The sequence below is a fragment of the Triturus cristatus genome, chromosome 4_1 (genome assembly GCF_964204655.1).
Source record: "Triturus cristatus chromosome 4_1, aTriCri1.1, whole genome shotgun sequence".
Classification (NCBI taxonomy): Eukaryota; Metazoa; Chordata; class Amphibia; order Caudata; family Salamandridae; genus Triturus; species Triturus cristatus.
In genome coordinates, this window is record NC_140585.1 from 1,156,577,309 (window position 1) to 1,156,603,433 (window position 26,125).

The 26,125-nt window shown below is 41.3% G+C and overlaps 1 protein-coding gene across 3 annotated transcripts in view; it reads left to right on the forward strand.

The window, feature by feature from the left end:
- Positions 1–26,125, forward strand: part of LOC146856237 (serine/threonine-protein kinase N1-like) — a 443,024-nt gene that overhangs the window by 318,342 nt on the left and 98,557 nt on the right. For all 3 annotated transcript variants that reach the window (XM_085654308.1, XM_085654306.1, XM_085654307.1), the window contains exons 9-10: positions 6,854–6,997; positions 23,660–23,735. In XM_085654308.1, coding sequence (XP_085510434.1) covers positions 6,854–6,997; positions 23,660–23,735 — 220 coding nt within the window. The remainder of the gene's footprint in view (positions 1–6,853; positions 6,998–23,659; positions 23,736–26,125) is intronic.

Consider the following 26,125-nt stretch of genomic DNA (forward strand, 5'->3'; position numbering starts at 1 on the left):
AGGATTGTAAAATTTGGTTGCATCCCTAATTGTTCTATTCTCTGCTCCTTTGGCGTTCAAAGTGATCCCAGAATCTTGGCTGGGATCGATTCTGCATCCAGTATTAAAAAAGGGAACAGAAATACCTCCCCGACTTATCACACTGTTGCTCTACTTGATTGTGAGCTAAAATGTTCCACTAGAGCTAGAGACCTGGACAGACGACCAAAATCTCCTACCCCTACCTAGATCTGCTTCGGTAAGAGTAGTGAGCCATAGATAGCATTCTCATATTGAACTTTCTGGCCTTGAAAAACAAGTTATTTCAAGGTAACACCAAATTGTCCTGTTTTTAGACTATTCATCTCCCTTCAATAAGGTAAACGGGTCTGTCTAATGGAAAACCTGTCTGACTGGTGGATCGCTGAATCTTTAAGAGCAGTTCAGCTTCTACATTGGAATATCTGGGTTTTTAGATCGGATGTGGGGCAGTAGGAAAAATAACAATGAACGGAGGGTTGAAGTCTGGCAGTTTACTGACCCTCTGGTTTTTAATCTTTATAAAGCCGGCATGGGAGCCTGTTGCGGGGTGAAACACAGTCCACCCAAGCGGGGAAGGAAACATCTAGTACTGCTTCGATATGCAGAAGATGCTGTAATCCTAGATACCACTCCAATTTGCCAGCACAGGTCCTTTAAAGCAGTAAACCCTTACAGCACACATAATGCACTGAAAGTCAGCATTGAAAAAAGAAATCTAAATAGTGTATGACAAATACAGGATGACATTCACGTGGAGGTTGTGCTGTGCAAAAATTGAGCAAGCACAAACTTATATCTAGATTGGAATTTGGTAGGAAAGTAGAGTAAGCATTAAAAACCCTAAAGTGTATGCTTTAAAAATTATGCACACATTTAAACAGTCCGGAAGTCTCATGAGTTTTCAAAGTGGGTACAGCTAATTTGAAACCTATGCTTGCATATGGAGTGCTAACATTTGGAACTGGAATGAATAATGTCATGGAGAGCCTATTTGGTTCCTGCCTAAAATGTGTATTTTTGCTGCCAATGCTTGCTGTTCTATTCAGTTATAATTAGATCCCTGCCTTGTCAAAATTAAACTAATAACTTAGGCTATAATTAATAAAATACTTCATTATTCATAAACTCCTGTGATAGATTAAAGCAGAGGTTTCCAACCATTTCTGTAGTGAGAGCTACTTCTGATCAGTGAAAATTATTGTGAGTTGCTGAAGGCCAAGCAACTCGCGCATTGTTACCAGACACCCCCACACCCAGCTTCACTGACTTAAAGCCTAATGTCCATAGAGCCAGATACTATGATTTGAACAAAATACTTTGCCCAGGGGCACTATGTCAGGGCTGCCATGTGTGTCAGTGAGAGTGTGGTCTTTGGGATTTCTGAATATGTGTGCGTATGCATGACATAAATGTGTATGGGTGACTGAGAGCCTGTGTCGTATGTACTTTTGACAGTGGAATACAGTTTTCGTCACATGTGGCACCGTTACATGTATAATACAAACATATAACCATTTTTTTTAAAAATGCGTGAAATAAAAAGTGCAGAATTTTTTTTGCAAAAATGTCCATGATATGGAACATTTTTCTACACGTTCAATTTCTCCCACTTGAAATAATGGCTGTATTTCTCAGTTATTAATATAGCACCGTGTCTACCACCCGCTGGGAGAATGATGCCTGCTGTGTGTAAAGTTGATACTTTGAAATGGGTGAAAATTAAACTGAAGAGTTAACTTTATGTGTATATTGATTCCATAAAATGTATTATTTAAATTGAATCCCATTTCAGTGTTACATTTACAAACAACCGTCATCTTGCTCCCAGTGTCCTTTAGACAAGGTGCCATATTTATAACCGAAAAATACAGCCATTTGTTTAAATTGGAGGAATTTAAAGTGAAGAAGCATGCTTCATAAAACATTGAGACGCTAATTGGCTTAATTGAAAGCGTAGAAAAACGTTAAGACTTAATGTTTCAAAGCAATGTTTTTCTTCACTTTAAATTTCTCCCATTTAAAGACGAGGACCATATTTTTCAGTTATAAATATGGCACAGTGTCTACTGGCTGATGGGAGCAAGAGGCCTGCTGTTGGTAAATGCGACACTTTGAAATGGGTGAAAACTTAAATGAAGAGTTAACTTAATCATCAAGCGAACTTCATTTTAATCTATCATTTAAAAGCATCCTGAAACATAATTTTGTTCTCATGCGCCAGTATTGGATTGACAAGGACTTATTTAAGAGTTCAATCAATCAGGATTTTATATAGCGCGGCTACTCACCCGTGAGGATCTCAAGGCGTTGATGGGAGCCAGGTCTTGAGGTCCTTCCTGAATTGGGTCAACGACAGGTATTGCCTGAGGTCTGAGGTGGAAGGGCAGGTTGTTCCAGGTCTTGGCAACAAGGTAGGAGAAGGATCTTCCTCCAGTTCTGGTCTTGTGGAACCAGGGGACGAAGGGCAGAGCGAAGTAGTCTGGCGGGTACGTGGAATGCAAGGCGGTGGTTCAGATATGCTGGTTCTGTGTCCTGGAGAGCTTTGTGGCAATGTGTGAGGAGCTTGAAGGTTATTCTCTTCTTGATTGGGAGCCAGTGGAGTTGTCGAAGGTGTTATGTGGCTGCGGTGAGGGATGTCGAGGACAAATCTGGCTGTGGTGTTTGGGACGTTCTGGAGTTTCCTGAGCTGTTCTTGGGGGACGCCTGCGTAGAGTTCATTGCCATAGTTAAGTCTGCTGGTGATGAGTGCTTGGGTGACCGTCTTTCTGGATTCTGTGGGGATCAATCTGAATGTCTTTCGAAGCAGGTGGAGCGTGTGGAAGCAGGATGAAGCTACTGCATTGATTTGGCGATTCATTGTGAGCGAGTAGTCCAGTATAATGCTGAGGTTGCGTGCATGGTCAGTAGGGTTGGGAGGGCTTCCTAATGCGGTGGGCCACCAAGAGGCTGAGGGAATGGGTCCCAAGATAAGTACATCGGTCTAGTTTGAGTTGAGCTTGGGGCAGCTTTCTTTCTTCCAGTTAGCAACGGCCTTCATTCCGCTGTGAAAGTTTATTCTGGTAGCTGTGAGTTTGTTGGTAAGGGAGAAGATCAGCTGGGTGTTGTCTGCGTAGGAGACGATATTGAGTCTGTGGTTTCCGATGATGGCCGTGTAGGGGGGCATGTAGACGTTGAAGAGGGTGGGGCTCAAGGAGGAGCCCTGGGCCACTCTGCAGCTGATCTCTCTAGGTTCTGAGAGGAACGGTGGGTAGTGTGACTCGCTGTGTTCGGCAAGTGAGGAAGGAGTGGATCCAGTCCAGTGCCTTGTTGCAGAGCCCGGCGTCATGGAGTCTTGTGATTAGGGTGTGGTGGGAGACGGTGTCGAAGGCTGCCAAGAGGCCCAGTAGAATGAGGGCCGCGGTGTCGCCCCAGTCGAGGGAGCGGATGTCGTCGGTGGCGGCGAGGAGTTCGGTCTCAGTGCTGTGGTTGCTTCAGAAGCCGGATTGGGAGATGTCCAGGATGTGGTTCTCTTCGATAAACTCAGAGAGTTGGGCGTTGATGGTCTTTTTGATGACCTTGGCTGGGAAAGGGAGGAGTTAAATACCTCAGTGCTTCACCTCTGTACACTGGGTCATCAATCTGACTCTAGGCCATGCTTTCTGCAGCCTGAAGATAATTATGTAAAATAAACAGTCTTCTTTTAACTTTCAAAGAAAAATGTGACCCTTTTTTAAAGAATGAACTCAAAGCTGTGAACTACTCTGAAGGTGTCAGCAAGCTACTGGTAGCTCGCGATCGACTGGTTGGAGACACCTGGATTAAAGAATGCCACAACTGATTCTCTTCATTTCATCTCTGAAATTAAATATCGGGTACATGCATATTTGTAAAAGAATGGACATGATATAATTATGACCAGTTAGCAATGCCAAATAAAAGCCGAATGGGACACCCCAAATCAGTATAACCTTGTGAAAACCTGAATCAGTGAAGCAATTTTTCAATCCAGCGTTGGGACTTTTAGTACGCTCCAAAAACCTAACCTTGCTTTGGAGCCCTATACAACTCTTAACGCTGCAGCTTTATCTATCTGACACCTTGAAAATAGAACTCAAATATACATTTATGAGGTATAATTTCCTATTTCCGAAATAAGAGCCAGCTGGGGAAGGTCTAAATGGTATGTAGTGTAAATGTAGATGTTGTCCCTGTCGAAGCAAACTTGAATCAATATCACGCTTACTCTGTCTTTGCTCCACAATTAAGAGTCCAGATCAAACTCCTTAGGTTGTTCTTTAAAAGTATAATGTACACACATTTATAGATACACTAAAACTATGTGCGATAGGTACTGTTGGTGCCTTACTGGAAAGTCTGGCAAAGTTTATAGACATGACATTGATCAGTTTAGATAGGAAGCAGAGAACAAGATTTCACCTGTACTTAGTCAAAGTAAATTTCATATATTAACATAAGTTTTTCTTGCTCTAGTCTCAATTCCTTGTTTTCAGTGCTACTTCCAATGAGATTTTAGGTACCAATTAATTAATTTTAACCGGATGCTCTATAATGATATTTAAATCTATACAATAATGATATTTAAACATTTACACACTTTTAATGTATATGTTGATACATTTTACTGTATTTAGGCAACAGGGCCATATTTTTCACATGTTATGTAATATATTGTTTTATCTGAAGATACTTTTTGAAGCATTGATTGTAATGGTTTTAATTAATCGTTATAAACTTTCTTGAAAAAGTGAATATCTGAATTACTGTTTATAGCTACTAGCTACATTTTTAAAAAGGATATTAATAAGAAAACATTCCCTTTGGAGGCACGTTTTCTGTATTCGCTTTTTAATAAAAAAAGAAAAGACAGTCATTATTCACATTTCGACACTGTTAAGCCCATTTGCCTGACTAACCCATTTTAATATCCCTTCAAAAGACAGGAAATGGGGCATAATATGTAACACTCTTTCAGGAAAACACTGGGATGGATCCATTAAAGAGTCCAATCAGGCCACATGAGTTAGGGCAGTTCAGATTTCTTCTCCAGTGAGCTGGAATACTCGAATACAGCTGTTCCTTACTTGGGCTATTTGTTTATGTCACAAACCTAAATTTCCCTTCAAGGGCTTATCTTTGATTCCATCCATGTTTATATAAAGTAACAAGGTTATCTCTCAAACCTCAGAGGTGGGTAAGGCAAGAGAATAGAGACAATATGGTGAGTATTCAGTCACTCAAACAAGTAGCGGTAAACGCAGTAATATTTAGAAACAATGTGGAATGGCCTCTGGTTGCAATGATTGGGATTTCGAATGAGAGCAGCATTGGGTGCTTTACTCGGAAGTGCGCCTTTGGGCATTCTTCTTTTTTACATTTTTGTTATGAAATAACCTTGCTGGTGAAAATGATTGATTCCGAAAGAAAGATGTTAAAGGAAGTTCTGATTAATATTAAAGTCAGATAAGGATGACTTCTTAAACACATAGGGGTCCATTAGGATGTAGGGCGGATCGCCACCTCCCGTTGCGGGCCCCAAGGGTATTGGGGGGGTGGGGGGTGCACATGGGAGGTACCTATGGTACCCCCCTGCATTGTCATGGACATGGTGGCAGGCACCTCGCGGTGCCTGTCACCTTGTGCATGACAATGCACACAGTGCATTCCCAGCATTGTGGCGGGTGGTGCTGTGAGCACCGCCCACCACAATGCTGGGAATGGAGGATGCCACCGCCACGGTGGCAGGGGCATCCTAATTGCAGGTGTGGAACTGCCGCACCACTGGTGGCCGGTCCCAGCACCGCTAGGGTGGCGGGCAGACTAAAGTCGGTCCGCCATCCTAATGGGCCCCATAGAGTTTAGCTCTCTCAGCCTTTTAGGTGATATAAAGGCTTCTAAAAAAATTCAGCTTCAGTGGCTTGTGTTAAAGGTCTCACATATGCAAGGACTTACTTAAAGACTGGGCAGTATGGACAGGATTGGATCAAGATATTGGCTAATGGGTGAGAGGGTATCTAGATAAAGCTAAAGGCCCTTGAAGAAACCATTAATCACTGAGAAACTGAATAGTGAGGTAGAAGAAAACCGTTATAGGCATTAGTTGCAGCCACAGTTCATGTGTACAGTAATATGTAAGACCAGATTTAGCCAGATATGGAATATAAGCTATCATTGTCTCCTCTTGGCCCAATCTACATCTCTAAGCACTGATTTTTTTAAAGAAGACAGAAAATGGTGGATCATATATGCATGGTTTCTTTGATAATTTTTTTTTTTTAAATGAAAATTGAATCTGAAAAATTCTGCTTTGATATCCAGTGCGGGGGGGTTGTTTGTGTGCATATAAATGGTGAACTCGTTTTACTAGTAAGTAATCATTCTATTTTAACTACAACTGATTACAATAAAATGTAATATGTTTATTTACAAAAACACAAGTTTTCATTATCCTCTTTGAAACTGAAAAATCTCCATTCTGCTGTATCATTCTAGTTACTATTGTACAACAAGATGTAAAGAAGCACATTGAAAACACCATAGAACAGGGATTTGCAATTCTGGTTAATACGCCTTAATACTCGAGGCGGTTTAGATGTTGGGGTTGATCATTGTTTCTCAATCTTTCATTCAAGTTCAATATTGTACCTGAACGTGCTTAAATCTTCTCCATTTTGTACCATAAAAACCTAATAGGTTAAAAGGTTAAACAAATATGTAAAGTGGTGAGGGAGTAAAGCGGCAGAAAAATAGTTAAAGTGTTTTCTTGATGTTAAAGTTGTTAATCTGAGATCTGTCTTTCCAAGCAAGTAACAATTTTTCCTTTATTGAATTTAAGGCCCGCGAACTGGAGATTTCTGTGTACTGGCGAGATTATCGTTGTCTGTGTGCCTTAAAGTACCTGAAGCTGGAGGACTTCCTAGACAACCAGAGACACGAAATCCATCTTGATCTGGAGCCACAAGGAACCCTTCTTTCTGAGGTATCGACCCTTTTTTTCTGGTTTCTCCTGTTCCATATGATCATATTTTATCGATGTTCATGAGGAACGATTCAGAGTTGTTACTATATGTTGAGTTTTATTTATCAACTGTTAGGAACTAACCGCTTTTGATAAAGCGCCTAATACTATAGTTTGGCTCCTTTTTAAGCACTCCCGGTTTAAGTAACGTGAGAGCTGAGGCACACAGAGGTGGAGTAATTTGCCAAAGGTTCACTCAATTTAGTCTTGTGGCATAATTTGGATTACAACTGAGGTCCATAGGTTTAACCTTTCCCAGCGTATCTGCTACACCCCATTTTTGCGCTTGTAAATGCTGTTGTAATGAAATGGGTTGTCTACAGATTTCTAATATTGTTACATGTAGGTTTAGTTCACCAGAAACATTAACATTGCTAAATTATTAGGCATTATTATGTTGTGTGATTTTTTTTTTTTTGTGATTTTTTTTTTAACGGATTTTTTATTGTCCACAATGAAGTGTTTCTTAATCCTTCCCAGGTGAACTCAGCTAAACATTTCTTACATGCCTACATCATATGCCTGCTCAGTGACTGCCTGCCTAATATGAATTGCTTTTCGCAACCTGGCTTTTCCTTTGGATTCGCTTTGTGTTGCGAGTCGGATTTTTGGGTGTTTGTTTTAGATTCTAAGTGCTAATTGCAGTTTTAGTGTGAGTTTTCCAGGTTTTCCGTATCCTCTTTGAATTTAGAACTTATGAACTTTTTTCACTTTAAGAATGTTTCCCTGGTGTTGGAAGGATCAAAGCCACTGCGACTAATGGGTCCGATCTCTTGCCAATGTGCAGGCTGATTATTAACTGACATGTTTAGTAAATTATGGCGCCAGAACTCGCTTAAATGTGCCTGCAGTGACCCTCGTGCAGTAGGATTCATTTTCACTGAATGGATTTAACACCCTCTGCTCAGGTTTTACGATTCATTCAGGATGTGTGCATATGGCATCAACATGCAGATATATTTGTAAATTAGGGTCTGGTTTACCACCTGATGAATTAGTTAATGCCCGGCACACAGGCGGATTCATTTCTTAATATCGCTAAATTAAAACTTGCCTAGTATCGCATTCAAAATATGGATGGCATCGCTCACATACTGGTTTTTCTGCGGCTTATACACTGTCCAATTCAGCGCTGAGCTGAGAGTTAATTCATGGATTGTATGCTGGCTCTCAAGTTTTTATTCAAGGCTGATGTGCTGGTTCTCAAGTTGTTTTTATTCAAGGCTGGTGTGCTGGCTCTCAAGTTTTTATTCAAGGCTGATGTGCTGGTTCTCAAGTTGTTTTTATTCAAGGCTGGTGTGCTGGTTCTCAAGTTGTTTTATTCAAGACTTGCGTGCTGGTTCTCTTGTTGATTCATTCATGACTTCTGTGTTGCATAGTGCGAGGCTCGGATGTCTACTTGTGTTGAAGTCCATAGATTTTCTAACTGAAGGGCTGTTTGTTTTCTGATTAAGAGGTTGCATGCTGATCTATTTGAGTGAATTCAGTACTCTTGCTGGCTTGTTCACATTAGTTCCTGGCCCGTATGCCTCTTTACCATACTGCCTTCTTTCTTGCTTGCATCCGGTTTTACTTATTACATTGCGTATTTGTTGATTCAGTCCATGCATCCTGTCTGACGGGCTGGCATGCTTTGTATACTAAGTGCGCTTGCTGTCTCGCATGCTGCTTATTTCATGTCTCACATGCCGACTAATTTATGTCTTTCATGAAGTTTCCCATGCTAACTGTTTCGTGGGTCACATACTGGCTAGTGAATGGTATTCATGCTGTTTAATGCGGGTTCATTTATGGCTTTCAGTCTGCCTAATAGAAGGCTTGCTTGCAGTCTTACATACTAGCTAATTCATTGTTGCTATGGCAACATAAGCCTGGCATGCCCACTTGGATACCGTCTAATTCATAGCTCATATTCACGTCTTGCATGCTGTCTCTTTGAAAGCTCTAGCACTGGTTAATTCGTGGCTCTCATCCTGCAGTACTGGGCTAGCATGCTGCCTCACATGGTGGGTAATTCATGGCTCACATGCAGTCTGATTATACGTGCTTCTGGCTGGTGTAATGGCTTAGTCCCTGAAGTATAATTACAAAAAATATCTTATTGGTTTTTCAATATCACTGATTAATAAAATAGATTAATGTTTTTTTAAGTAATATCATTGTTCCATCTAGATTCAACAACTATTCATGTATATCATCTTTATACATATTATAGCGATTGTTGTTTCTAAAATAAGAAAAAGGAAGATGATGGTAGATTAAAAGCAAAACAGCATATCAACCACCATTAACAACAATTGCCAGCTGAGTGAGCAGTTCGTTCCAGAAGAATACTCTGGCAGTCTAGTAATTGCCCTCAGACCCGATGTGAAGAGACACTTTGATCTAATTATCGTTCCATGTGGTGTTTTGTTCCTGACCTTTGTGCAAAGCCAGGATCACTGTGTCCCACTGTTGAGCCACAGGCCTTACCCTCTGGTTTCCTCCCTTTATAAAGCTGCACTTTCCGCCTCTGTACAATACTTCACTTTGCCTAACCATCCCCAGGAGGTAGGTGCCCTGGGTGATTACTAAACCTCTGTGATAGCTCTTCTAGCTAATAGCAAGATCAAATTGATAAACGTAGATGCAGCCTTCCCTTATGTAGGGTGCCCGAAGAGGCCCAGAATACAGTGTTTTAAACAAATCTTCTCAGCCAGTAATTCTACCATTATTTCAAGTCAAAAAGACATGATCACTGGTAAACCCAGGCCATGTGTTTATAACCCACCAGAGGTCTGTAGGATTGCGGAAAAGCTGAGGAGGCCCCAGTGTATCTCTTGCTAATCCTTAAAGGTGTCCAGTAGGATCCTATCTAACATATTGGCTTTGTAAGACACCTTATGTGGGTATTTTAGGACCCTCTGCCACTCCTTGTCATTAAATGTCCTGCTGATCTCATCCTCTCATTCCTTCTTGAGCGGAGTTGGAGATGTCCCTGTGTGTACTATTAAATCTTTATTGATCCCGGTTACTAACTTTCTCCTACAACCCATCACATAGATTGTATCGATGCATGATTTTGAGGTTCATCAGGGGCTATTTACATTGTTCCCTCTTGACCTCAGTTATGGATTTATGCTGTAAAAAGTGCCCAATTTTTTTCCCACCAGGGTTTAAAAAGAAGCCAAGTTGCACTTTCTGAATAGGCTTCACACCACAGTAATCTCAGCCTCTTTCCAAGCTCTCGACTCCCCCGCAGTGAGCCATCCTGTGTGAGTGGGGAGACCAAGGAGGGGTATTTTCGGTGCTTAACATAGTACCCTCTGTGTAAGGCAACATCAGTGTCTTTAAGGACACCCTACGGCGGCAAGAACTCCATATTGATTCCCCCAACAGAGCATTAAAATCCCTAAAAAAATTTTTTTTAAAAAAGTTCTGCATACCATAAGAGTGAAAGTGCCAAAAAAAATAGAGCAGGAGTGAGGCAAATATTTTGAGAATACCACCTAACATGTCAAGAGCAATATCAGCCAAAATGCTACTTGTGCTCTTAGCTGTCGGGTTCGACCCTGTGTCTTCTCCTCGGGATGACGCTGATGCTATAGAGGGGTCCCCCTCCCATCCGTCCCCTGCCCGGATTCGTATAAAGACCCTCGGGCGCAGGAGACAGGTGGGCGAGGGAAGGAAGGGACGGAGACAGCCGGGAGGGATACCTGAAACGAGACAAGGAGAGAGGGGCTAGGGGCGACGTTAGTCTTTCCCTCTCTGAGATGAGAGCCTTCTCCGGATGCACCCTGCTGTACCTGTCTCTTGCGTTGTCCCGGGATGGGTTGATCAGAGGTCGGTAATCGGAAGGAGAGTCAGGTCCAGTTAACTGCACTGGCCCCAGCCTCACGTTGGAAGCGGGGTTCTGCGACTGGATTAGCTCACGGCTTTTGAGCTTCGCAGGAACCACCTGTTGCGCTACTACTTCCAGCCCAGGTATCCTTGGGGCCGAGGAGCGCTGTGTAAGATGGTTCCTCAAGGAAGTATGGGTGTTTGGGGAATCACTCGCACCGGCAAGGGCGCTGCTACTTCCAGCCCAGGTATCCGTGGGGCCGAGGAGCGCTGTGCTTGATGGTTCCGCTAGGAAGTATGAGGGGTGATGTATCACCTACACCATCACGGGCGCTTCTACTCTTAAGCCCAGGTATCCGTGGGGCTGAGGAGCGCCGTGACCGTAGGTTCCGTAGAGACGATTAAGGGAACACAACAAGCGGAAAGAACGGGAGGTACTTGGGAACCTTCCCGCGGAGCCTCCCAATGTTTAGAGGACCCGGTAGAAAATTTGCTTGTGGTTCCCGTGGCGAGTCTGCCGAAACCCGGAGGAAGAGCGGAGAAGTGCACAGCCAAGCTGGAGGGAGTGCGAGGATTTCTTGCTCGCAGCTGAGAAGAGCGCACACCCTGGAGGCATTGTCACGGACAATCCAGGGGCGTCACGGGGTCATTAGCAGGCGGGGGAGACACTCACCTCTCTCTCTGTAGCTTGTAGCGTAGGCCGACAGAAGGCTTCAGGATGCAAGAGTTTCTGGAGTGAACCGCACACTGACGGCGTCCTTCGCTTCAGCCGGAGCGGACGATGCTGGATTGCGGGCCATTGAAAGTGTTCAGGTCGAGCGGGAATCATTGGCACCGCCCCCTTGCGTCGAGTCGTCTTTATGGGCGGCTGTGCTTGCGATCAGGTGGAGCGCCTGGCCGCGGTGCCTCTTGGGGGTTGTAGTTCCGCGGTATTTCCTACCTCCGGCGTGAGCATGACATTAGCAAACCCATTGCTGCCCTCAGTCTTGTTATTGTACACCCTAATCCCCAGGCATTCGATCGTGTTGGCCTCTGCCAAAGAGGGTATAAAGAAATGTGTGTGAGTTTAAAGGGTTTTATTTGATAAATTAATTAAAGTCAAATTATTTATTTAGCAAGTATTAAATTTGGTCACCATTGTTAAAAATTCAAATAATCCATTAGTCAATATTTCAAAACAAGATAAAATACCACATTAGGAAGAATTTCAAATAAAATAGAGAACATACGTACAACAAGTGTGTTTTCCATAAAGGAAAATCTCTAGTCTAAATTCATTGGGTTTTCAGGCATACGTGACAATTATCTTAAAGGGGCATGGTAAGGTGTCAATTTTAGAAACCCAAATAGAGGGCTCTTCTGAAACAATAAGAATGCACAGGCAAGAAGCCTTAACACTCCAGCAATAGCAATTTGCAAAGGCTGGTAATTATTCATAGATCAAAGTCGGTAGACATCCCTAAGTTCTGTGGCAAACTCTCCTTACCGAGTTTCTGGGTGAGAGAAAACGAAGCTTACTGAAAGATGGAATCCTCTCTGGGAAGGGTTCTAAAGGGGCCTCTGTCCCTGACTAATCTAGAGAACACACACTAATATAATTGCACCAATCACAAGGAAATACACAATGATGTCCTTAGTTTATTACGATGAACAAGTCTTGTGGTTTTCACAGTTCTTCCTAGAAGTCATGTTTCCTGCCATCTCCTCCACTTCCAGTGTGAACTTCGCTCTCATATGTCTAATGCATAACAAATGCCTAGTCACTAGCTAACAGAAGGCTTCTGGAAAATTACTAAATCTGCAATGGAAGAGAAAAACATCTTGTGCAAAATAACAGCTTAAATGCGACAAACAGGCCTTTAAGGTCTAACGTGTAAAACTGACATTTAAATTGGCATCAGCAGATAGGCTAACTTAAGTCAATACAATATTTCACTTTGTCTGTTTGCTTATAATGCCTAAGAGTTATTACATAATACAACTTTTGCATTTGTTAGGCGTGTGTTATTCATCATTGAAGTTAACAACTTTTAGTTAAATGTGTTTAATTTGCAAAATGAGGAAATTCGCTCGATCATCTCCCAGTGCACCTTCCTTCTTACCACCCCTGGTCGACTCTGCAGCATTGAGATCATGGGTTTCTTAGAAACAGGAATGATTTGACCCCGTTAACCTTCTGCCCAAACACCTCCCGAAAATCTTTCAGGGACTGAAATTTCTTGAAACTGTGATGAGCTGTCCCTTACATTTGCTTCTAAAGAAGTACAGACCTTTGAAACAGTATGCACTTTTACTTAGGGCAGATCCATAACCGGAATTGGCATTTATTGATGCAGCCAAGAAGTCTCATGCATGTCTCCCTTGTCATTGCTTTTGTGAAAGCAGAGCCTACCCCAATATTCAGGACACCAAAATTTAGATCAGCCCAAATGTATCTCAGACAGTTGTGCTCCAGGTTGATATGCTGTTAAATGGCACCCTCCCCGACATCAATTTAGCAGAGTAATATTCATAAGTAGCTGAGACCACTCAATAAATAAGTTCTAGATCAGAGAAAAGGTCAAATTATAAACCTCTCAAAATCAAACGGTACAAAGTAAATGCCATGAAGACTCAATCACAAAGTTATACAGAGAAATAAAGAATCACAAATATTCTAAGTCCCAAATGAGCTACAAAATCATAAAGACATTGGGGAGCATTCCTAGTAGAATAGGAAAGTATTCTAGCTCACCCCCAAAACCAAGGGGTTCTTCTACTCAAGTCTTGCATAACGAATGAGAGAAAACTTACTCACCCTGACATGATCATAAGTAACAAGTTTTAGACAAATTGAAAGGTTCAAAATCATGTTAAGTTCATAAGAACCATCCCTTTTAAAGTAAACCTCAATCATCTTATGTGTTATTGCTATCTGGAAATGTTCGAAGTAATGTGAAACATTTAGACAACAAAACTTCACACTAATTTAGACTGGGCCAGCAACAGAACTACCTCGGAAGGGCCTTGAAACTTGCTACATTAAGGATCACAAGACAGTTTATTCAAAGAACACTCATAAAGTAAAAATATATGACATAAACTTGTTTTTGCTTCTGCACAGCCTGTGGGAAGAGAAGATGTGCAGGGGAATGGGATGGGAGGGGGAAGAGGAGTGAATGGGAAAGCAACATCAGACCAGTATCCATGTTGTCCAATATGGTGTCCCTATAAGAATGCGGCATAACTTGATTACACTAATAAATACACTTCTATATATCATATTAAACTTGTTTCAAATGTAAACATGTTAGTTCAACATTTGTGTATTGGAGCCATCACAAAAATCATGATATTTCATTATTATTTTTTACAAAAATATAAACCCAGAAAAACGCTACCACAGTTTCTCGGGACAAAGACAAAAAAAGAGACTGGATTCAATAGGAATAATATTCAGTGGCACACCTCCAACTTCAGTGAAGAGACACGTGCAAGTGCTCTGTTTGGGAATATGTGACAGACTGCTAAAGGAACCTTTGCAACGCATGGTGGAGGATTCTCTGTGAGAGAAAAGGAGCAGAGGTTTTCAAGAGATTCTTAGTTAGAGACAGATGGCTCCTTATCAAATGATCTTCATTGATAGTCATAGGTTTATGAATAATTCCTCACTGCTTGTCAAGGACCAGGTACACTTGCTTAACAAATATTTTGCAAGAAGGTGTGAATTAAACGTTTAAAATGTAAAACTGTCACTCTCTAATTAGCCTATCAAGGTAGTATGTTTCTGCAAATGCCTGTATTCTGGAAAAAACATACAAAACTATATTACAGCATCTTGATTCTAAACTGCTGCTAAAAGGTGTTGAATGATGGTAAGAGGAAGGCTGGTAAGCATGACATTAACATAAAGCAAATAAGGTCACCTATGGTTTTAAGAAGCCTAAGTGGTTCCAATCCCAGAATGCACTGTACGAGCAGTTGCCTCTTAAAGCTGCTTATTTTCTAGCTCGTAATAGTGGAATTTAGGGACCCTGTGATTGTTTTTTGCCTAATTTCCACTGTTTTTCTATCAGAACTTAAGTTTCCCCATTTTTTGGATGCTTGCCACCCTATGATGCATTTAAAAGCATTTTCGAGCACTTTTCAGTCACAATGCCCTTCATGTGGCAGAAAACAGGTAGCTTCTGATCCCCCATCAGTTCTGGAAGGTCTACCTTTAGAGTTCACACTCCATCACTGAATGTGAATTTTGGGTGAAAATGTTGAAAAGGTCATGAGTGAATCAGACTGCGTGGCAGGCTAGAAGACATGAAGGCCAAGGAGAAAGGCCTCCAGAGGGGGTTCTACCTCTTCTGCATCTAGGCCCTCACCTCCTATCAAGTATAGAAGGGGGAGATCCAAGTTGAAAAGATCCATGATGGAAGAGAAATGGCACATTGCCATTCCCACTGCTTCTGTTGACGTTGATCACAGGTGACATCAAACAGATCAGCCCACAAGTTGAACACAGACATTTTCTCCCTCTAGAAATGGCTCTGTTTCAGTGCCTAAGCACTGCCGTTCAGCTTTGGGAAGATCTTTATTGTAGAAGGGCTCCCACTGTCCACCCACCCACTTAACACATCACTCTAAAGTCGAGACCGGCTTTGCTGCTGAGCGGATCAGTGATGGCAAGAAAAGTTTCATCACAATGACTATTGACTTCAAGACACTGGACATCAGAGCATTACACTACTTCATTCAAAACGACATTGAGAGTGTTTTTGTCTTTTACATATTCCACAGCAAAAGAAGTCTCACTGAGCAAAAAACTTGGACTGTGCCCAGATGTAACAGCCACCCCTCTTGGGCTCTGGTCTTTCAGAATACCAGTGGAGGATCCAGTTACAACTTCATTGAAGGTGTTGAACCAAGCTCCCCTGAAACTTCAAAGCTGGTGGTCTCAAGTTCAGCACATCTGGTACTGATCAGAAAGATGCCTCCTTCTCAGAAGAAATCACCTCAGCCGCCACTGTCACCACCTTCTCCACAGGGTGTCTGTCATCTGTAGAAGCACAGAAGGAAGAGGTCTCTTTTTGAGTTCATCTAGATTGGATACAGACACCTCAACATCCTATAATCTGACATATTTTGCTAGATTATCAGCTGGAGTTTCACCCAAGGATGGTGACACCATGTTTCAAGCCGGAGGTACAGCAAAATTAAACATTCCTCATGAAACTCCACATATGACTGTCTCGATATTTATTGAGACCTCACAACCTAGACCATTGCGTTTGCTGCTACCTGGTCTTTTGGAGCTAGCAAAAGAAAAATGTTGACTTATGCAACAACAAAGACAACAACACATATCACATCTTAAAGAAGTGCAGGTCTCCAGAACAAGGCTTAGCTTTTCTATTCCTTGATCCTACATCGGACTAAGTAATAGTGTCAGCAGTCAGGAAGCGTCCTCACACCTCAGCCCCAGAACCATCTGCTCCCCCTGTAAATGTATAATGAATATGTCTGATAAGCAAGATCAATCAAAAGCATGTTCAGTGATAATTTAGTGACTCTCTAGCTTAAAAAGTATTCTAGGAATGCCATAAATCTTATTGTTGTTTTCCTCCATAATTCTATATATTTGAATCACTTGCTTTTTAGGCTTCTTTCTTTAGGTTCTTAAATACATACAGAACAGGTTTCCTTTTAGCTAAAGTCTCCATTTTAGTTAGCTTGTCCTGCTTGTTTACCTTTGGCCCCGAATCCATCCTAGGAAATGGAGGCTGCCATCTTTGACAATGAAGGCGTCCATTTTCCCTCAAATTATGCAAAATCATCATGTCTGCCTTTGATGCAGATGTTGTAGGTGTCTATCTTTCCAAGAACGTATCAAGTCATTCAGATACTGACATCAAAACCCCCCAGTGTGACATCAGTCTGGGACAGATACCCTTTTCAAGGTCCTATAACAACTATAAACCAAATAATGTAGTCTATATTAATGTATTTTTACCTTTTAGTACATCCTCTGTTGGATATGAAATATGTCAAAACATTCCTACGGTGACATTGCAAATTCCATCTTAGATACGGTACACTATATAAGGACTACCACTTAACCACTTAGTCAGGAGAGAAACTTCATCCAGGCTACAGACGCAGATTGCAAATCCAGATGACCATGGCACCATTTTCTATCTCGACCGAAGAAGCCTCAAGCAGCACTTCCAGAGGCTCTGCAAAGCATTTCAGTCTTCCTACATGAACTGGTGCCAGGAATGTATTCTCTCATGGAGAAATACTCCAAGCTCTTGGCCTTGTGCTCAAAATAGCTGACAAGCCATTCCAAACAAACAACAAACCCTGTTGTGCAGGTATGCACACCACCTCCTAAACTTAAAAATAGCACAGTGAGGGTGTAAGGGCTCCAAATTGTGATGTTACAATTGTTACCTGTTTTCACAGTTATTAAAAATCTTAGCTGATTTTTATAATCTTCTGTGATGTTACCAATATTATGTGCACTAGATTCCAGAATTTTACAATAATTATTTTAAAATAAATATATTGAAATACATATGTCGTTTCTAGGGATCTCGAGTGTGTAAATCATTAGAGAACGATTGTTTGGAATACCTCTGCTCCCTGTTGGTAACCCAAAAGCATTTACGCCACCTCATTTACATATGGGGTGGGGTACGGTGGGACTACAGGGGGAGGGGGTTGTATTTCTCAATATCTAAATTAGTAGCATGGCATAACAAGTGACCTGGGGTCATAACGTTTGAGGCAGAACCACTTTGCAACTGTTTCCAAAAAACATCACTTCTATACCATCACACCAATTTGCTGATTTGCTCAAGGAAGCAGCTGCATTTTTGGAGAATACAGTAGTAGATTCTAGTCCCTGTTCCCTAATGGAAAACATTTTTATTCAAGACGCTTTTTATAAAAAAAAAAAAGAGATCCAATACGGAATTAGAGCGCCAGTGTAGACATTTATCTAGCCAAGAAATTATCGGGTGAGAGAAATTCTGAATGCCTGCAATACATCAACTTTATCCACATCTAAGAACAGGTGACTGGATGTATGAGAGTGAGCACCGCTATCTGTAGTTCACATCGCAACTGTGAAGAAGCATCGGAAGTGCCTTAGCTTTCTGGTCGGGAAAATGTAATTTTTAATGTGGTGTTCTCCTATTCAGTCTAATTCAGTCTAAAGTCTGATCCTAAGACCTTCTCCAAATACTTGACAGTGGTAGCCACTCAGCAAAACATCTGTCTATCCAGATCTGGAAAATTGGCTATTCCAAGCCAGCAACGCAATAAAACTAAAAGAGCTTCAAACCCAATCTCGCTTTTTAATTGATTAGGTCTCATTTTCAGATACCAAAAGTCAGCTTAATATCCAGCTCAAACCTTGACGCCTGTGGGAATGACCTTAAATCAAGATAAGGAAAGGCGGTTCCTACACTGGACAAATAATATTCCATCCAGGGAAAAAGTGTCAAATCCAACAACCCATCAGATACCATCCTTCTTGGATTTGATGAGTTCATGCATTATCATTGTACCAAACACAAGGCATCACATGACAATGTGACAAAAAAAATTGGAGGAACTCAGGAGAACAACCAGGAAAACGAGCTTGGTTTGTCAAAATCAAAAAGATAACGTCTAGTCTGCTGGTGCAAAAAAAAGCAATTTATGCAGGGAGTTCTGCCTAAGCAAAATCTTGCTACCCACACAATTGTGACGGATGTCTTGTTACTGAGATGGGGTGCTCACCTAGGGCAGATGTCTGATCAGGGCTTATAGACGTCAAAAGAAACATCATACCACGTTAACATTCCGGCCACTTCTGACAGCGGATCAGATTTTAGTACAGACTGAAAATACCACCCCGATATACCACTTAAACAAGCAAGATGACACCAGGTCTAGACCCCTGTCACTGGAGGCTCAGAATATCTTGTCAAGGTTGTTGGCCAGGAACCTTTCCAGTATGGGTTTTTGTATTAGGTATCAAAGTGCTGATCCCATTCCTGTGGAGAAGAAATCATTTTGCCGTACCTTCTACATCTGGCAAAAGATAAATTGCAATTCGCATCATAGTGATTTTAATTGAAGCCATTAACAATCCCCCCACCTCCCTGGCTTTTTCTCAGCCATATGGATCTATAGCCTCTCAACATTGCGTTCTTGCACTTAGTGCTTAATATCAGTCAGAAAGAACTGGTCTTGTAAGGTAACTGTCAGTAAAGTGCATTCTGGGATTGAAAGCATATAGACTCCCATGAGGCACAGGTGACCTTTGCTTGCACTGTTATTGTAATGCCTACCCAACTCCAATGCTGCGGTGTAGTTTTGTATTCTTTTTCCACACATGAATTTAAATTCAGGGAAAAAAACAATCCAGCTTAGCTAATTGTAGGGTGCATGTTTTCCACTGTACAGGCTGAATTTACAACCTCTTTCCAAATAATATTTGAAGGAAACATGTTTTGGGTCTCCCGCACGCTGCAGGGAATCGTTCTGAAATGTAAGACTTCAATTAAGATCACTGGAAAGAGCCAGGACTTACAGGTAAGTAACCATTTTTTTCCAACCAGTCAGTCAGTGCAGCAGTGGACTTGGTATATCTGCTGCACTTTATTGCCGTGGCCGCGCCAATGGACTTCCATCAGTTCTTTTGGCTCTAACTCAAAGCTTGATGAAGGATTCTGAAATTGCTCTTTTTGTGCAACACCTTTTTTCGGAAGACACACTGACTATGAAATGCATGCAATGAAACCAGAGTTGAGACTCTGAAGGCTGTAAAAGCCCCCAGCTGCTTCAAGTGCAAACATAACTGCAGAGGCAACGCAGACAGGTAAGAGAACAAAGTATCTGTGTGCAGCCATAAGAAAGCTCTATCTAGCTGGAGGCAAGCAGTAACTTTGCCTTACTCCTCTTTCGTCCACCCCTCCAGCAGGTTGATGAATTGTGAATCATCTGCAGAAGTAGTATGAATTTAAAAAAAGCAGATGGGTGCCGAATATTGTGCAATATGACAATGTCTTAAGGTTCAAATACATTTTCCTGCTTAAAATCTTCGTCATTCTCAGCTTAGTTCATGATTCTGACCGTTCACCAAATGTATTGTCTGCTCCACCGTAGAGGCTGGATGGGAATTCACATTCCAAATGGAAAATCACCAGTACAGAGTTCTTCCAGTTCGCTTGAAATCAACCGTACAGATTTTTTCCAAATGCATGGCTCTGGTTGCAGAGCACCTTGGCAGGCAAATTGTCTTTGTTTATGCTTATCCTTTAATCAGTGACGAGGTCAAGAAAGATTCTACCCCGACTACCCAGATTGTTGGAGTGGTCATGGAAAGTATGTCTTCTATGTTTATTAATTGCCACAATCTTAATAAGACTAGGCGCCCACAAGCCACCATAATACATCCTCCCTCGGCTCCATGGCCATTTACATTCCTCACACCAAATGCATGCCTCAACATGAGGCTGTTTCAGCAGGGCCTGGAGGACCGATGAAGTCAGTATTCTGGCAACTGGGAAGACTGACCTTAACGCCATCAGCTGTTTAGTACATTTCATGGTATTTCAAGCAATGAATCTATTGCAAGGATCGTCATTCCAATAATTCCATAAAGACAACCCCATCTCAGACAACCATGACATATGTGTTTCCAGGGGGCTGGGAAGCGTATGGAACACTGGACGAATTTGGAAATGGCAGAAAGCCAGAAATTTGCAGATTACTGTAGTCCAACTCCCATGGGTAGGCATTGTATATGTGGACTCCCTGAGCAGTTAGTTAAAAAAAAAAAAAAAGAAGTGGTTCCTAGCCAATCAAGTGCACCATGGTGTCATCTTTAATTGAAAGTTCCACAAAGAGACCTTTTCTAAGTTGCAGAAACTGTAGATTTCCAAAATTCAAGTGTTTTCAGCTATAGACTAAAGCGAAAGCTTTTTGATTGGTCAATACACTTTTCTACATGCTCAACTGTGAATACAAAGAAACAAAATTTACTCAAGTCAGAAGTCGGCTCACCAACTGGGATTCAAAAATCTCCTCCATATGTCTGAGCATCCATTAAAGAGACTGCCACTCTGGCTAGATCTCTATTGCAAGTTCCAGGATTGGATCTTGCACTCAGCCTACCACTCCTGCTCAGCTCACTCCTGGACACATCCGGTGTGGGCATCCAAATCTGCCAATATACTGAATCAATATTCTAAGAGAGCCAAACATTGTTTTATCAGAACATCCTATCCCATTAAATGGATGGGATGCTGTGCATGCAAATGAGCATCAATCCTAAGAAGTGCCAGGAAGAAAACCGTTCTTCCAAACTTGTTTTTTTCGTGATTCTGCAGTTCTCATCAATGAAAGGTACTCTTTACAACCATTACAGTGCACAGAAGGTGCCCTTCACAAACCTCATTATTCAGATTGCTGGTAAAACGGAATTTCCTAGAGGGAATGAAACAAGCGTTTTCTCAGGAAGCCTAAGCCTCTTATAAGAGGTGCATATAGTTCTCTCAAAGCTTATGAATTCACCCGGTGCAACTATCTATGTAGCTTTATTACAGCACTTATCTTAGAAGGCAATCATTCCAGAAGTTATTATTTTGGCACTGGAATCTAATAAAATATAAGCATTGTGCTTACATAAACCTTAGAGTGTTCCATAAGAAAAGGGTGTGCATGAAAACAAATCCATATTTCCTTCTTTAGGTGGTATCAAATTTCTATGCAAATCAGTAAAATTCCATGTCAACCTTTTTTTCAAAATTCTTCCTCTTCTGCTGAAAGACCTTTCCATACCCTGCTGAAGTTACTTTCAATGTCATACTATATCTCACTTAGCTTGTCATGGCTCTTGACATTTGTAGCTGTAAATTTTAAGTCTGTAAAGCCCAACAAACTAAGGAAGAGCAATAGGTAGGAGCCCATCTTCAAAAAAGACAACTGCCAATGGGTTGATGATGTTAAGTCCAGGTCTTCAAAGTATATGGATCCACTTAATAGCTTTGACAGATTGGGACAAGTCTTTGACTATTACCACCATTTTCAGTTCAATACCACTTAGATTCCACTTATCCAATACAGTCTTTCTTTCTCTACTGCTCATTTCTCACTGCAGTATGTTGATCCTCTGATTAAAACGTGCAGCTAACGCAAACCATGGCTATGGGCCCTATTTAATTATATTTTTCTAATTTTCCACCAGGGCAATGGAGTAAAATATTCTGTTGCCCTGGTGGAGGTCCTAACGGCCAAAATGTAGAAGTGTCCACTGGGCCGACAGACTTTCTAGCATTCACATGAACCACTGTCAAGGTGGTTCTTGTGAATGCCCTGGAAATTTGCCCTATGGCTCCGTCAAAGATGACGGAAACGTAAGGCAACGTTTTTGTATTTTGGAATATAAAATTTAAAAAAACAATACACCCCTTCCCATGGGAGTCATCTCCCATGGTGAGGGGGCATACTTGCTGCCAAGGATTGCCTTCTATATTTCCACCCATCCTAATTAGGCAGACACACTTATAGGCAGTTCTCCAACAGCCCTTAATCAGTCAGCCTGTCTGTGAAGTTTGGCCAATGCAAAGACGTAGTATTCTCCATCATGGTTAAACTATGCTCAGCCTGCTTTTAAATTCAGAGGGTGGATCATCATGTTGATTTTAAGCGCACTCTGTCGCCATTGTAACAGAGCATGCTTCCCGCCAAGATTTAAATCAGGCCCTATGACTGCTAATGAGCCGTTGATTGGACATGTATAGACAACTGTTGCGGATATTACACATGAAATTATCAATAGCAGTTTCAATTTAAATTGTAGCAGACGAGATTGATTTGAGGATGCTCTCTGTCATGCTTGGTGTGTTTTTATGATGTTCCTCAGTTATTTTGAGTACTTTGTTATTTTCAGAAGTTTGCATGTTTTGTTATACTGACAAGTTGTGTTCTTGGGGACGGCACTGGAATAGGGCAAAGGTAGGAAAGTTTGGTTATTTGTGTATGTTTAATGCCAACCACTTTGTTTTGGCACTGAAACTCATTCTGTATCAGGGCAATCGTTTGCATGGATCTCAGAAGGATCTGGGTACATTCTTATGGGTGGGTCTAGATTGCTTTAGTGTACATCAGGCAGCAGTACTCTGCTTGCTGTTTTATCAGTTTAGACAGATATAAGGATTGGCTGGTTTCAAGTTGGATGAAGATGTGGAGTAGTGCCTCAGTTACTAACACTGGGACTCGGACCCTTGCAGCCTAATCAGACCTTTGGCATTAACCAGCATTGGTATGTACTTTATCTCCCCTGTTTCACTTTATAAATATGTCTATTGTATTGTAAAAGATAGAAGGATAGTATACTGTGGTGCCCGTCCAGCACTGTCCCAGTTACGTCCTCTGCCACTCACTTTCACATCCTGGTTTTTGTAATCTATTCTCAACCGTATCCCACGCGGTTCTGTGTAAAGCGCCTCCTGAATGAGACGCTCCTGCTATAATAAAAATGTTCTCTGTGAAGTGCTGTGCTAGTTTTTGGTTCTATGTTTGCTCAATGTCAATGCCTAAAATTAAATAAAAATAAAGATGTTCTTTAAGGATTTTAGCTTGGTGGGGGTTGGCTGTGATGGGTTTCTAAGGGATGTCTTAAAATTGTTACGAAAAGAGGGTGTCTTTCGGTTTGGTCCTTTGAGATAATCTGTTTTTGAGAAGACCGGTCATGATGGAAAGGCCTTTTCATGATAATCTGAATTGAAATTTTGTGATTGGGTAAAGCTTTCTCACCAAATTCCTTGCTTGTTGTTTCAGGTTACATTTTTTAATCCCATCATAGAGCGAATTCCAAAGCTTCAGCGGCAGAAAAAGATCTTCTCGAAACAGCAAGGTATGTATGCACCACAGCTGAAGGAAATGCAATTGTCCAAAATATTTATGCAGAGTGTTAAATGACATAATGTGGCCAAGGGTATCTATTAAGCAACCCTGAAAGACATATGACAGCACATAAGAGGACTAGCCGCCCTCCCACTCATAAGCTCTTATTACATTTTTTTTTTAAATCCATGTTTCTTTTCTCTGTGCAACAAATGAAACTTGCCTAGTATTCAAAGAGTTTAGAAATGTTACCCTGCCTTTTTGGGATCTCTTAATGACCGAGAAGGGTTTTTAGGAATAGTAGGAGGATTCTAGTGTAAAAGAATTAGTGTTACTGCGAGTAACATTTGGTTTCTTCTAGTGTCCCACCTTTTAGTGTATTACAACCTTCCCCAGCATAGAATCTACTACACACACGTTTAGTAGAAGACCTGAGAAGTGGATTTTCTGAACACGTCAAAGTTTTTATCTTACCACACAATTTTGGCACATTACATAAGCCAGAACGTCTTGACAGGGAAGCCATCTTAATTCTCCATCTCAATAGTCAATTATGCATCATGTTCTGCTAATTGGGCATGTTTTCTAGTTAGGCCTAACTAAATTCTCTAGCATCGAGCCTTTCAAAGATTCACATGATTGATATTTCCATGCATGACACTTAATCCTATCCACCTTCTTTAATCCCCTAAAGTCGGGCCAGTCAGGTGGGTAAGCAGAGCCTCCAACTACCACATTTTATACTGCATTATAGTGTGAGGAATCCACAAGAACTGTGCTTATGTTTTTTCACAATTTAAATGCTTTTTCACTTCAATATTCAAGTTTCATTGTCTTCTTGTGAAGTCTCTGTTTTATTTTTACCCTTTTTGACTGCACTTGAGGATGGCTGAAAAATAATCAAAGTATTCACTTTTTCAAATGAACTGTACGTAGAGAACAAGTCCATATAGTGTGTTGCATGCCTGCACTGCAGTCTGATCAGTTTTTCAGAAAATATGATATTTGTGGTATCCTGAAAGAGATAAAAGACTATCTCTGGTGCTCTTGAAAGAAGGGAAATCAGCACCACCAAGCCATTCACCTTATAAACAGAGGATGAAACGACCTTTCGAATTTGGAAAAAGTAGTCCACGACAATGATTTGTGAGGTGCCTGAGAGACAAACGGAGTCTGCCACTTAAGGCTGTCTTCAAGTCAGTCACTGGTGCCTACAATTGGGTTAAAATTTCAGTTACCGTAGTCTCTGATCCGGCTACATCAAAGGGCCAAACGTTTAAAACAAAAGAGCAGATTATTTTCCTTTTTCAGAAATTCCTGTAAAAAATTGAATTTGTTATCTTAGCCTCAAATAGTTAGGAAGGTCCCATCAATGAGCAGTACGTCTCCATCAGCAGGTTCTTCATCAGCAGTGCTGAATAAATCAGGTTTGAAGACTATAAACGGAAGTTTGCTGTACCTAGGAAACTGCAAACGACTCTTGCTCCATTGTCAACAGTACATTTCAAAACAATTCCATCATCGTCGCTTACAGAGTAGGAAAAACAATAGTCACTGAAGAAGTCATCGTTGACAACCTCGTTTGTTGCAGTGCTATAATTTTCTGAAGTATCAACAACAAGCTTGTCCACTACACTCTTGGCTGCAATTTCATCAGTTGTAGTACTGTCAGCTGCCGCATCCTCAATGTCAGCGACTGGTTGTAGCCATGCCAGTTGCAGATAAAGATTTACTATGTAATGCAGTAAATACCATTTTGATAAAGACAGCTGTCTCGCCTCTGCCTTCAATATTGCCCATGCATGCCCTAATTAAATCTCTAAAGATCACTTTTCAACTACCAGAACGTATACTATAGGTACTCGTTTTTGTGGAAAAAGATTAAGAGTATGTCGATAATGACAGTAAAAAGCTTGAGAATAGATGAAATCCTTCTACAGTCCAGGTGAAGGAGATGTAGGCTGTTGACCCAAGTTATCTCCCAGTACAACCCATAGTTCAAATGTATGCAAATGGAGTGCAGCTGCACATCCAAACAGGCAACCAAAAAAGTGTATATGAAAGCTTTGCTGCCTGTTTGAAACATGTACACCATTGGTTAAAAAACACAGCTACTTCTGACTAAATTACACAAAGAAAGAAATCCTTATAATCTGAAGCCCCTCTTAGCGTTTTGCCTTTCCGTTGTTCAGATGAACAAGGTGCTGACTCAAATCCAGATAAAGCGAGAAAAGAAGTCTCAGTAAAATGGTCTCACTGCTTCAGTATCACACCAAAAGACACTCACCAGAGCTATAGTTTATTCAAGATTCGACTATTGTAATCCTGTGAAGCCCCAAAGAAATATCGTGAAACATTAGAGACTACAGAATTCATTTCCCCAACCCTCTCAGTCTTGTA